At 36.4% G+C, this 14197-nt stretch overlaps 2 protein-coding genes across 2 annotated transcripts; both read left to right on the top strand.

Annotated features, from left to right (window-relative positions):
• The first annotated feature begins 331 nt into the window (after positions 1 to 331).
• Positions 332 to 4893, top strand: LOC149729538 (WD repeat-containing protein 43-like). The gene is made up of 6 exons (XM_089886743.1): positions 332 to 543; positions 1105 to 1239; positions 2009 to 2130; positions 2228 to 2348; positions 2596 to 2744; positions 4217 to 4893. Exons 1-6 carry the CDS (start codon positions 349 to 351, stop codon positions 4383 to 4385), a joined length of 891 nt encoding a protein of 296 aa, XP_089742869.1. The 5' UTR covers positions 332 to 348; the 3' UTR covers positions 4386 to 4893.
• Positions 4894 to 9071: 4178 nt separating this feature from the next.
• LOC149729537 (WD repeat-containing protein 43-like) lies at positions 9072 to 13999 on the top strand. Its single transcript, XM_089886755.1, has 9 exons — positions 9072 to 9262; positions 9512 to 9601; positions 10371 to 10499; positions 10950 to 11090; positions 11418 to 11536; positions 11778 to 11841; positions 13053 to 13230; positions 13447 to 13502; positions 13682 to 13999. The coding sequence occupies exons 1-9, from the start codon at positions 9107 to 9109 to the stop codon at positions 13745 to 13747; spliced, it is 999 nt and encodes a 332-aa protein (XP_089742881.1). The 5' UTR covers positions 9072 to 9106; the 3' UTR covers positions 13748 to 13999.
• Positions 14000 to 14197: the final 198 nt, after the last annotated feature.

Raw genomic sequence — 14197 nt, 5'->3', positions numbered from 1 at the left:
AACTAAATAAGAATTGTTGCCCTTTCAATAGATTGCAAATATTATTTATGCCCAGATGGGGGCGACAAAGAGCTAAGGGGAAATTTTCTTATGTTGCACGTGTGAATTTAGATGGTTTGTATAAAGGCAGGGTTTTTACTATGTTTAGGATTATTTTTTTATAAATTAAATTTTGAATGTCGCAAAAACTATGATAAACCATAAAATCATGTAAAACACGCAGAGAACTTTAATAATAACACATTGAAAATGTGTAGCCAGTTAAAGTATATTAAAAACCGCATGTACATTTTCAAAAACACTTATTAATTCATTTTTAATTTAAAATTAGGCTAGAAATCCAATCCAATGGCAGCGGTAGGTCGCTGCAAAGCCGCATTTTCGGGTGAAGATAAATTAGCCTTATGTTCATTGGATGGCGTGTTGCATGTTTGGGACGTGAAGAGCGGGGTGGAGAGACACCAGTTCACACCAGCCAGCCATCTGACTGCTACATTCACTTGTTTATCATGGAAAATAGCACACCATCGTAACAATGACAAAGTATAAAAAATAAATATATATATAACATCCTCATATCACCTGATTAAGCATAATGATAGTTGTACTATAGATATAGCCTATACATATTACCTATGTGCCTGTTTAACATGTTCAGTAAAAAGTTTAGTTTCTACATTCTCGCTTAAGTTAGCATTATTAGCCTAAATTTCTTGTTGGGTGTGGCCAATTACGAGTGCCACATTATCATAAATCTTACTGTTCATATAGTCCGGCGCTGTGGCAAAGTGGTTAGCGCGGCTGCCTGTAACCCAGAGGTTTTGGGTTCAAGGCTTGACATTGCTACCATTGTGGGCATATGTGTCCTTGGGCAAGACACTTAACGGCAATTGCTCCAACCCAGTGGTCACTAATGGGTTGTCCAAATTATCAGCCATACATAAAAACCTAAAATTAAAAAAATCCACAAAACATAATCACCCACAAAGTAACATACAAGGTAACTCGTAAGCTGGCACGAGGTGTTAAACCCGTGTTATAGCGACTGTCGTTTTTCGGCTACGCGAGGATAAAGTAGGTTACTTTTACTTTTTTACAATACAGCTTACAACACCAAAAAAGAAGAAGGCAAGGAAATCTGAGAACATTTCTCCTCACTTTGAATATATTGCGCTTGGAACGGAAGTTGGAGATGCTTTGTTGTATGACAATATTGCTGGTGACCTAGTGTGCAAGTTTGTAAGTTAAAGTATACTTCATGTTTTAATGCTTGAAAGGATTTTTTTTCATGTTCTCCTCATGCTTGCCATAGAAGCTCTCGTACGAGTTCTTATGTATGTAACTTTGTAAGTAAATAATTTTTGAGTACAATTTTGTTAGTTTAAGGTACTTTAGGTGTTTTCATGCTATTATAGAAGTTTGCGGTCGGCTTAAATCTGGGCAGAGCGCCGAGCCTTATGCTATTGCTATAATGTTGCTTGCAAGAAGTATTAAAAATGTAAAAAGGGAGGCTACTAGGAGATAACGAGAGTAATCAGCGTAGCCTTTTCTTTAATTATGTCTTGTTCGTTGTGAATTTGCTCTCTCGCAAGTAAGGAATCGCAACATCAGCAAATTTGCCCGTATCGAATTACAGCCGGTGTTCAATTAAATGAACGTGCAATGTTTCTGTATCTGATTTTAAATAAAATGCCAAAAACTCTTAAACTTTTTTATAATAAAATAAATAAACTGCTGCAACCATGGGAGTTGTTTTGGTGTCATGACAGACCCCATTTCCGCAAACACGCACCCAGACAGAAAGTGTTAAAACACGTGTTGCATTCATTATTACATTCTTTCGGTAGGAATTGGAACATTTTTCGTTTAATTGTTACGTTACTTGTCCTATAACAACAGAACTTTAAATTATGACGTTTCATAATATAACAATCGGGAAGAACCTTATCTCTCTATATAATTTACATAATAATTGGTCCAATAATTAGTTCATACTTAATTATTACAGACTGGGGGCCACAATGGACGAATAAACGATATATGTTGGAAATCGGACGACAATACTTTCTTCACATGTTCAAATGATCACCATATTATTGAATGGGATGCATCACACTCCAAGCACAAATGGTTTGTTCTTTTGTTTTAGTCCATCATTCTGTTTAAAACAAAATTAATCATTTCTCTTCGCTAATGTAAATAAGAAATTTACATTTACCCAACTTAGCAAATGGAAAGCTGACAAATGGGAGGTACACAGTATCAAGGTTGGACCTCACTGCAAAACTTTGCTTTCTGCCGGAAAGACCATTAAGTTGTGGAGTCTTAAAACTAAAGAAGTTATTCGGGTAAAATAACATGATTTATTTGATTTATTAAATTTCCAATTTCTCATACGTGCTGCTGTAACTGTATTAGACCTATAAGCACAGAACAATCTGTAGTACTCGTTTTTTTTGAATGTGCTCATTTTCATAGGGTGCGTGCACAAAGTGCAGGTCGCACCTTGAAATGTGCTTATTTGCACATTGTTACAACTCCTGTTGCAAATTCGGCCCATTACACCAATAGTCAGTATTTAAACTTTATCTTCAGAGGTTCAACGGACATTTAAGTCCTGTGATTTCTATGTTGTTTGTTGAATTGCCGGCCAAGATTTCTAGCCACGATTCAACAGCACTTGAAGCTGTTGACGAAACTTATTTTCTCTCTGCTGCCTCTGATGGTCACGCACTGAATGCCTGGTAAGCGAGTTTAAATGATTCTCTGTGTGAATGACACCCTCATGTAATATAATAGGTAGAGACCGACTGATATCAATAATTTCCACTGATACCGATATTTTTAGCTTTTGCTGATACCGATACCAAAATTTTACCAATATTTGTCATCATAGCGAAACATATGAAATGAAAAAAGTTTTATTCAATAGTAAAAATACCTGTATTCAAGTTATTACAAGTTATAGAAAAAATAGGTTGGTATGCATATGCATGTTCTTAGAAAACCACGACGCACATGATTGTTTAACTAAGACCAACCTAAAGGTGAAACAATGACGCACGTGGACATTAAACTAAGATGCATGTAAAAATCGAACTACGGCGCAAGCAAAGGTCAAACTACGACGCACATGGACGTTAAAGTAGCACTTACCTAACGGCTAAACTACGGCGCACATAAAAGTCAAACTGTGACTAGGGATGCACATTACAGAATTTAGAATTCGTGAGATTCGAATCCTTTTGTATTCGAATCTAATTACGGGATTCGGTATTCTGTTTAATGATGTCATTAGTCATTACACGTCATCTCATACACTATATTAACAAATTTTTGAAATATAAAAAAAAATATTTTTGGGTTTGTTGGACCTTTTGAGAGTAAACGTTTCGCAACGTCTTTTCATAGCATGCTATACGTTTCATGACGCAAAAACTACCCAATAATACAGTTTTTGATCATTTTACAGTTCATGATCCAACAAGGCTACTATGAAAAAGTCTATAAACTAACTTATGTGGATAAAAATTATTTTTTCCTATAAATATAAAAAGATTTGAAATTCTAGATTCGAAATTAAGTATTCTAGGATTTCCTAGAATACCTAATTATTCTGTAATGTGCATCCCTAACTACGACGCAGTGCATCCCTAACTACGACGCACATGGACGTTAAAGTAGCACGCACGTAGCGGCTAAACTACGGCGCACATAAAAGTCAAGTAGGACGCACAGTGCTTCGCACTATTTACAGTATCACACTTTTTTACTGATACCGATTAGCGGTAGAACGTAAATATATGCCAATAATATCGGTGGACCGATATATCGGTCGACCTCTAACAATAAGCATTTCATAAATTTAAAGGCAATGTAATGAGTTGCTGTATCAAGTTCTATGCTATAAAAGTAAATTTAAAATAATGGAATTGTAGGATGTGGTATGTGGTAACTTATTTGTAGAAGTTTCTTATTTGTAATGATGTTCAACAAATATTCTGTTAATTGCCACCAGGCATAATGTAATACAATTTTTTTTGGAACCAAAAGCAAAAATGTTAATTTTATTTTCATCTGCCATCTGGCAGGACCTTTCCAGGGCATGAATAGTCACTTAGCAAAAAAAAATTAATCATACACTCTTCGACTCTTGTATTCAAATTAAGCATAAACACATCTAAAATTGAAAGTGATGCCCCTTTTTTATCTCCAGGCAAATCCGATCAACAAAACCAAAGAAAAATGCGATCACCACATTCTCGTTACCATCCGATGCCTTAATGTTCGACGTCTTGTCGCCTTCTTCTCGCGACGATCCGATCTATGTCCTTGTTACCACACTAGATGGTGATGTACTTGTGTTTTCTCATACACTTGGGTAAAAATCTTTATATCTTTGTGTGTTTTGGAATGTATAACATGTTTACTTGTACTTGGTTTTATATCTGAATTACTGAATCCTAAATTTAATGGCTTGTTGTTTTTAATTTAAAATTTGCATGCTAAATTGTATTAGGGATGAGGATGTGCCGAGTAGGGATGTGCCGAGCCGAGCCCGAACTCAAAAGCTCGTGCCCGAGCGTCTCCTTTTTTGACGCTCGGCGCTCGGCTGAAAACTGGGCCGAGCGCCGAGCCTTATGTTATAATGTTGCACGCGAGAGCGAAAAATATTAAAAATAAAAAAAAGTGAAGCTACTACGAGGAGATAACGAGACTAGTCAGCGTAGCTTTCTCTTTAATTATTTTTCGTTCGTTGTGAATTTGCTCTCTCGCAAGTAACGAATCGCAACGTCAGCGAATTTGCCCGTATCGAATTACAGCCGTTGTCGAATTACACGAGCGCCCAATGTTTTCGTATCACATTTTAAATAAAAGCCAAAAACTCTTAAACTTTTTTATAATGAAATAATATAAATTGCTGCAACCACGGTTTTGCAACCACAGAGTTTTGCAACCTCTAAGCCACCTTTACCGCAGACACGTACGCAGCCAGAAAGTGCTAAGACGCACACACACGCGTTGCATTCAATATAACATTCCTTCGCTTGGAATTAGAACAATTTTTCATTCAATTGTTACGTCACGTGTCCTATCGCAACGTAACTATTAATTATGACGTTTTATAATATAACAATCGGGAGGAATGTGCCCACTGCCCAAGTTGGGCAGCCCAACCAACCACGAGATCAAAACATCGTGTATCAGCGTCACATTTTTAAACTCTGCGCCGGCGTATGAAATAAAGGAAGACGCATGCGGTAGCATACATTCCACACGTAACAAACGAAGCAATCGTTGTGAATTTATTCTCGTGAAAAATGACGTAATGAAACTCTGGTTCTCGTGCGGCGCCATCAAACGATGTTTTTTGGCTTCTGTCCAAGCTCGACCGGGACGATACTTTGTAATATCATATTACAATTTATGTTGGTTCTAATTTACTGATAGCGTCGCTCCTCGCTCTTATATTTGCACCAATTAAAATTAACATAATCGCGATTTACCTGCATTAAACTAATCATCAGAAACAAAAATTATACACAAACTACAGATCGTATGGAAGCGAATAAAACACGATTGTTTTCCAACAATCTCGTTTGTGATGTAACGATCGTAAAGGTTTATTCTGACGTAAATACCGTTACATTATCCAAGATGAACTTGCGTAGAAACTTGCTAGTTGTGCCACTGGCTGTAACAGTTATAAATAATTGATTAATTAAATATTATTTGTATGAATTTTACATTTTGCAACAGTAGGAATTATGAAAAGCGAGACGCGTCTTTAACCGCAAACCACGTGTTCTGTATTATTTTGATTAGCGGCGCTTTTCGGCTGAATAGGAACGCATTCTCGTACGCCTTTCTCCTTGATGATTTCATAGGTGCTCGGGCTCGGGCTCGTGCCGAGCTTTTCGTTGAAGCTCGGCGCTCGGCGAACCCGAGCTTTTTCAACTTCAGGACATCCCTAGTGCCGAGTTAAGCCTGAACTCAAAAGCTTGTGCCCGAACGTCTCTATTTTTGATGCTCTGCTGAAAATTGGCTGAGCGCTGAGCCCTATGCTATTTCTATAATGTTGCACGCGCATAGACGTCGATTTTTTTTATCAATCTTTGTTAATTTTGGGGTGCACCAATTTTCGCGCGACAACGTGCGCGTTGACTATGACGACATACAGCCCTGGAGACTCGTATAAAAGTACAGTTGACGACGGTTTTCAAAATACGTCGGCAATATTGCCAAGGATTTAAAAGACCCGTGGCCAGGCGTGAGGTCACGAATCGCAACGTCAGTGCGAATTTGCCCGTCTCGAATTACAGTCGGTATCGTATAACACGAGCGCCCAATGTTTCGTATCTGATTAGACGGATTTTTAATAAAAAACCATAAATTCCTAAACTTTTTTATATTGAAATAATACAAAGTGCTGCATTACAGCTTCTCTTTCACCGCAACCCACGTGTTCTAAATGATTTTAATTAGCGACGCTTTTCGTCCAAAAAGGAACGTATTCTCGTACGCCTTTCTCCTTAATGACGTCATAAGCTCGTGCCGAGCTTTTGGTTGAATCTCGGCGCTCGGCGAACCTGAGCTTTTACAACTTCAACACATTCCTATTGTTAACACCAAATTGGCGAAACATTACCAACATCGTCTGCTTCATAGCCCAGGTCGAAGTATTTATTGCAAATGTATCAATCCTTTACTTGATCGCATACGTAAAAAGGCAAATATCCAACCTGTTTTCAACCTCCTGCTGGCTAAATAATCAAGGGGACAATCGTTATTATGACGCAAATAATCAGGGTGTGAATTGCTATTATAATCAATTGCCAGGTCAAACAATCGCTATTATGGTGCAATGAATCCACGTGTGAATCCTTACTATTTCGTAATAAACATAACGCTTGGCTGAGGAAAACATCCTAAATATACAGCAGTGTTACTTCTGGAACATATCTAGGCTATTTATTACCGCAAATTACATTTATTTTACACACAGCTGTGAGAAAGGTCGTGTTACCAATTCCCGCCGAAAAAAAAACGTATGCGCCGCTTGTATACAAGGACGTTAATGACGTCATAGTCAACGCGCAGGTGCGTTAGGAAATCGGTGCACCTGACTTTATTTGCTATATACCACTACTATATGTATTATATTACCTCACTTTTAGCTTTTATCGCCTGTAATTTTTGCAATTTCGCGTTTGCAATAAAATATTTTGTTTAAAAAAAATTTTTTTTTTAAATTTTTTTCTACATCGTCGGCAATAAACTGCTGACGGTTTGTCCAAATGCGTCGGCAAAACCGTTGGCAATTGCCGGTTGCCGACGTGAGTCTTCAGTGCTGCGACATAGGTCATTGGGATTCGTGCGGCATATTCGTAATTCTACTGGTCCTGAATTAGCAACATAAACTGGGCGATGCTTTCCTCTCATTTGCGTGTAAAATGAAGGGATTTAGCCTTTAATCAGGCTGTAATAAGCAAACAAAATTTGTCCAGAATTTGCACTGCTGTATATTAACGATGTTTTGCGGGACATCGTGCGCATTGTCTATGACGACATAGGTCACACGTGCAATCTGACGCTAATGGTTTGAAACGTTTAGTTACAATTACTAAAGTTATTAATTCGCGCTAGCATATACTTTTATTAAATAAACCCCACTAACAGGTTTTAAAAGCGCTTTTTGGCTATAAGCCAACGATTTATTGTGCGGTCCAGATCGTAGAGCAACAAAGTTTTTTTCAGAAAATTGGTTTGACATTGTCGAATGTGTGTGTGTGTGTGTGTGCACCCCTAACAAGTGTTACATCAAAACTTTTTTTATGTCTAGTAACAATTTTTATCCATGGCCTTCGGCCATATGCAATACCGGAAGTTCGCAAGGTGACGTAGACTGTTCATTGTTACGAAACATAAAGTCCTGTATACGGGTAACGTAGCAGTCAGCAGGAGAATTCGCTAGCTAGCTAACGGGTCTGAGAAACACCTCTGGAATCTTGTGTGTTTATATTATGCGAATTTATGGCAAATATTCTCCAATTAAGCGGTTTACACGTTTTTAGACTGGGGTTCAAAATAAGGTTTTCCAAATTGTCGCGACAAAATTAATCATTCCGACGTCATAATACGTCACATTGGTGGCCGATCTAGAGGGGCGGATTGGGAGTTGAACATCCCCTTCAGAAATTTTCTACCTATTTTCATAGCTCTAAACGAATAACGGCGCACGTCGAAGTAACGATCGTTTGTAGTTGATTTAAATCAAACTACAATACGTCTGCTTTTAATATATGTGAACGATTGCGCAAATTGTTGTAATTGTTTATCTATATTATCGTATCTACATGCTGACGAAAAGATCACTCGTCTCCCGAGTCTGTCGATTAACAGGAACGGTAAATCGACAAAGGAAAAGCGACAAAATTTACTAACTGGCATAAATTAAGACAAGCATTTAGTTGCGTAAGATGGGTCATCTGCAGTAGATTTTGGCGACACTGCACACCGCGGCAATGGCTTGCGCTGAATCTTGGTTTCGCGACGGCGACACGTCGCTCTGTCCGTGCCCAATTACGACCGTTATCGAATTTCACGTGGGCACGATGTTTCCGTATCTGGTTTTAAGTAAAAAGCTAAAAACTCTTGAACTATTTTTATAATGAAATAATAAAAAAGTGCTACAACAACTATATATAAAGAAGTTTTAGTTAAATTTTTTAACAGGAATTTTACATTTTGCAACACTGGGAATTACGAAACGAGATGTCTGTTTAAACGCAAACCATGTGTTCTGTTATTTTGATTAGCGACCCTTTTCGACTAAACAGTCGCATATTCTTGTACGCTTTTCTCCTTCATCACGTTATTGGTGCGCAGGTTCAGCTCTTCGCAGAGCCTTTGGTAGAAGCTCGGCGAACCGGAGCTTTTACAACTTCAGCACATCCCGAATTAATATGATGATTTAAATGACAAGGCATTCTATGTGATAAATAATCTTAAGTGTGTGTTTTGGCAATGTTACAGAACCTATTTTGTATTTTTGTCATTAAAGTTACTTTCCCCAAAACACCTTAACCTTCTACATTTTAGACCAATGAAGAAACCTCTTACCCCCATTTACAATATAAGAGTAGTTACCCCAACAGCCGAACAACTTTCTGTGATTTCTGCCACGTTCGACAAGAAAAATGAAGATCCCGTCATTGTTCTGGCGTATGGCACTACTGCAGGGATCGCATTTGAAACTTTGGTGGGTGGGAATTTTAACGTGAATTCTTAAGTATATATGTTTATTTTAATGCTTTTTATTTCAAATAAATATGTTTAAGGATAGTAAAATGTTGGATTTTAAAAGGATTTCTCGTTAGGTTACAATCACAATAAAAACACAACATTATCATTTTTTTTACGAAACATTTTGGACCTACTGTTTTTTGGCCCATGCCTTTTGTGCAGCATAAATCATAAGTGATTGGTTTGTCTCATCAAATCATTACAGAAAATAAAAGAACATTCTGGTTCGGAAATCTGTTTAATTCGTGAAGATCCAGCTCAAGTACATGTTTTAATCGAGAAAGACAAATTAAAGGTGAGAAAAAAATATGTTAAAACTTTCCTTTTTAGCCCTGGATATTTATTTTCTGAAGTTACAAAAAAGTTTATTGTCATCTTATTTTGCGCAATTTTGTATTCCCACCGATAAACTGTTACATCACTTGCTGTATTATGATGTCATCCATTATCCCAGGATAAAAAGTTACGAAATAGCAAACTTTTGGCAATTCACCCTGTCACAAGCGGCATTGTGATGCAATCCATTTATTGTGACTTACGTATTGTGTAATCCTAACGTATGATGTTATAGTAGTTCACAATTCATTGTGATTAAAACAAGATCATAGGACACAAGCGCTACTTTGACGTTTATGATTAACGTGCTGCATAACGGATAATACCAAGGTTAAACCTTTATAAATGTGTGTGTGTGTGTAACATAAAATCGTAAAACCGGCATCGCGTTAGCACATCTGCCTGTAGTCTGGATCCTACAGTTACCATTGTGGGCATTTGTATCCATTGGTATTTACCCTTTTTACGCAATTGCTCCAACTCGGTGGGCTCTTTACTTCCTTATGAGTTGTCTTATTCATCAGTCCTATAGTAAAAAAAAACACGCACAAACTTATATATGCCGGCAGTTGTACTAAAATATTAATCAACCACAACATCGGGATAATAAACCATTTATTAACAACATGAACACCTGTGTTACAACAACTTTTATTGCTTCATCACACAAGATATATTTACATATTCGTTTGTTCTTTGTTTAAAATTTCCTTCTATGACATCATTAGTTAAAGGAACCATTGAAAAACAAGGAGAATGTGACGACCATCGTGCCTGGTGTGCCGGGTCATAACAGGTTGGCTGTTGAAAAATCTGGAACAAAAAGAAAGAAAAACCCTTCTATTGGGGAAGCACAGGTTTGTCTCTATTTTACTAAAAAATTATCATTATTGGTCTAATCCACTAATTTACAATTTCATTCACTTTGATCTTAGATAAAGCATAGGACTGTACCAAACACTGTATATAACAGGCGCTACATTTTTTGTGATTTCTTTTTTCAATCCTGGGTTAAATTTAAAATGCAGTTACATCCACAGTCCTTATTGAGGGAACCTCATTGATTAATGTGACAAATGCAATATAATTTAATTTTGTTTGCTTGTATCAACACCTAACAGCAGGGTAAAGCTTGTGTTAAGTTTAAAACTTGAATGATAAAACATATTATGTTACTTAATAGTTGACTGTGGGCTATGACATCTGTCTTAATATGCTGTATTTACCTGTTTTCATTTACAAATATCAAATATATTAAGCTGATGAACTGCAATCTACGTTTTATTTCATTTTTATTTTTCATTAAGCTTACCTTGGAAGAACGACTGACCGCGATGAGCGTCGATACAGCTTCTCCAAATGGAGACTACAAAGCACCACCAAATGCCGATTCTTTAGCTATTCTTCTTTCGCAAGGTTTGCAAAGCAACGACCGTGACGTACTTAATGTGAGTGGTAACTTATATTTTAACTGTGATACTTATGTGGTTTACTGATTAAATTTTTGAATATTGATATTAAAAAGTTTGTTATCTGCGCTTCTATGGTTTATTAGAAGCAATAAGGTTGCCTATTAATATAAATGTAAAGATCGTTTCGATCTAGCGCTGTTGTTTCCTGGTCAGGCACTTCCATTGTAAAGTTTAAACAGCCTATATCTCCGGTCCTATAATGTGCCACACTAAAGGACTTCAATCAAAAAGCAATTACAATTTGTAATTGCCTAATCTACTGTATCTTATCATAACCCTCATTATGACATCACTATCCCACAGCAAGTACTTCAACACAGCAATGATAACCTTATTAGGAACACAGTTCGTCAAGTCCCAATAAATTATGTTGTTTCTCTTCTTAAAGAATTAACAGAAAGATTGAAAGGAACTCCAGAAAAGTAAGTAAATTAATATTTTACAAATAAACCTTGAATATATCACAAAAATATATTTTAATTTGATACTGATTTAAAAAACTTACTGTGAAAAAGTCTTTTCAAGGTGGGGAAAGGGGGGTATTTTATCAGATTTATAAGTTATAATCTTTCATATGATTTTCCATCAAATATAGTTTTAATTTGTTTTGCATAAACGGAATAAAAATATTTTTTTTTATTATTCACATAATACTTGCTACAGGTGTTTGATTTTCATGAAATGGACGCGAACAACGTTAAGCCAACATGCATCATATTTAATGACTGTGAGTTTATTGTTTGTTGTTCTACTTGGCATTTCAGAGCTCTACATTAACCTGTTTTAGCCTTTTAGGCGCTTGGAATTTTTTTACTTGTCGCAATGAAGTGAACAATTCTTTCAAACGCAACATTTTATGTAACATGCATTATAAATGCTATGTTCAAACCTTAATGTATGCTAATATGCTTGTCCACGTCTTAAAAGCAGTAGCTATCAAACTCGGTTTTATTTAGTGTGTGAAACCTATTTACCCATATTGCAACTACAAACGTAAATAGTGCATATTTTTGCCCTATCAGCATCAGCTAGATTTTAACACCCGCAAAAGTTGAAAGCAGTGTTGCAGCTATATAATATAAAGGTTTCAAATGCGCCGGAGGGTGTGAAATTAAAAAAAAAACTTTCTTCCCTTTCACACTTTAACTGACAAAGCTTAGAATAATAATAAATGAATAAATCCCTTAAAACAAAGAACTAGCCTTCTCAAATCTGTTTACAGAGAAGGGCAGCCAAGCTAAATCTTTGTTACGAAATATGTAACACAATGGTTTAACAGCCAGTGCATTTTAACATGTAAAATAATGAAATGACGTGTGAAAAAAAATAAAAAATACATATATTAAAAAATAGAAAAATCGGGTAATTATTTTAATAGCCCTATTAAATAGCTAGTTATAAAGACATTAACTTTGTCTCGGTCATTTTAAAAACTTACAAATAAATTTTAATTTCTGCAAGCTGATTTCATTCCCGCCAAAAAAAATATAACCTCGCACCAAACACACACTCGCACTGTCCCACATTTACCCAGACAGACGAGTGCACAAGTGTAGCCTGGCGAACATACACTCGCACAAACACTCAAGCAGACGAATGCACGAGCCGGTGTGTATCAACAATTTCTTAATTTTACTTCACTTTTTGACACAACACGTTTGTGAAGCTTAAACATACCTTCGGACAAGTGCCTAACCAAATTCACTTGTCGCATGGACTGTTTTGGTTGTCCGGGACAAGCGGATAAGCGTAAATGTCGAGCCCTGCATTTTGGTATCCATTCTGTACTTTTAATACTTAAGGACCTCACCAATATAGCAAAAGAACAACTGACATTGTTTTGTAATATTACTCTATAATAACTAGTAAACCTAGAGTTAAAACATTTTTAATTAGAATAAAACATTTTTAATTAGAATAACACAATATTGTTTTTAGCTGCCAGAAGTTGTACCACTTTTAACTGGCTTATACCAGTTAATTTCTGTCCGAACTCAAACTCACGAGCGCTTGACCAAACTTGAGGGCAAACTAGACCTGATCATGACGCAAATCGTTTCACGGAAAACCACTGAAAAAATTTCCGAGCAACCTGCTTTGTTTGTGGTGGAGGAAGGTGAAAGAATGAACATAGCTTATTTGACCTGGCTTAGAGGGTCATAGCCATAAACGGTTTTTATAACACAGTTGTTCTGTTTCATACATCTCATACCCATACCCGTTGAGTTACCATGTATGTAACTTAGTATAGCTAACAATTAAGCTGTCTAAGACTGTAATTATGCATGTTGGGGGAACAGAAATCATTTTATAAAACTTCCTTTATTTGTAGATTCTTCGGATGACCATGATGAAGATATAAATATGATGAGTCCGGAGTCGTTTGATGTATGTGATTTCTATGTTTTATGTAGCGTAACTTTTTTCCAATAATTGTTTAGCTTATAGATGGGCTCTTCATTTTGCACAGATGTGTAAGTAACTTAGCTGTATGGGCAGAACTCTAATATGTTTTTATACATGCTATTTTTATTTACAGATAAGATTTTATGTTATTTCTATTGTAGGAATGGGATGAGGGAAGTGAAGACGAACATGAAACTAATGAGGAAACCATTGAAATGCAAGGATGAAAGTTATTTGGTTTTTAAATATTTATTCAACCAAATAAAGCCTGAGAGATAAAAGTTGTTTTAAGCATTTTATCTCACCTTTTATTTTGAAACTGTTTCGTAAAATCCCATTTTTTAGCTTTCTCTAAAACTGCCGGTGCTCTGACGATCTTCTTTCTGTTTTTCGCCCAGTGAGTCTGATACTGCTTAATAAGTTTGTAGGGAATCATGTTTTCTGAACGTCACCAAATAAATTGTGGTGACATGGTCTTATTTGTGCTTCTGTTGTGACTAATAAGCTTTGGCGTACTTGGTTAAGAAGTGGATGGCCTCTTAACAGCTGAACAATTTTAACCCAAAATTACGAAATGCTAAAAAAGCAACCCTTGCCTTCTATATGAAAGCCTCTTTCATTTTTTTCCTTCTGGGTTCCTGGCTGAACAAACCGATAGATTTTGAGACATATTTTCA

Source organism: Ciona robusta, chromosome 10 (assembly GCF_009617815.1).
Source record: "Ciona robusta chromosome 10, ASM961781v2".
Lineage (NCBI taxonomy): Eukaryota > Metazoa > Chordata > Ascidiacea > Phlebobranchia > Cionidae > Ciona > Ciona robusta.
The sequence above is the reverse complement of the archived record's forward strand: the minus strand, read 5'-3'. Positions and strand labels throughout refer to the sequence as shown.

Bases quoted from the DNA above. Each gene is read 5' to 3' on its own strand.
- LOC149729537 (XM_089886755.1), top strand. From the start codon at position 9,107: ATGAAGAAACCTCTTACCCCCATTTACAATATAAGAGTAGTTACCCCA. The intron at 11,842-13,052 runs GTGAGTTTATTG...TATTGTTTTTAG, and splicing joins ATGCATCATATTTAATGACT to CTGCCAGAAGTTGTACCACT. The intron at 13,503-13,681 runs GTATGTGATTTC...TTTCTATTGTAG, and splicing joins TGAGTCCGGAGTCGTTTGAT to GAATGGGATGAGGGAAGTGA.
- LOC149729538 (XM_089886743.1), top strand. From the start codon at position 349: ATGGCAGCGGTAGGTCGCTGCAAAGCCGCATTTTCGGGTGAAGATAAA. The intron at 2,131-2,227 runs GTTTGTTCTTTT...TACCCAACTTAG, and splicing joins TCACACTCCAAGCACAAATG to CAAATGGAAAGCTGACAAAT. The intron at 2,745-4,216 runs GTAAGCGAGTTT...TTTTATCTCCAG, and splicing joins GGTCACGCACTGAATGCCTG to GCAAATCCGATCAACAAAAC.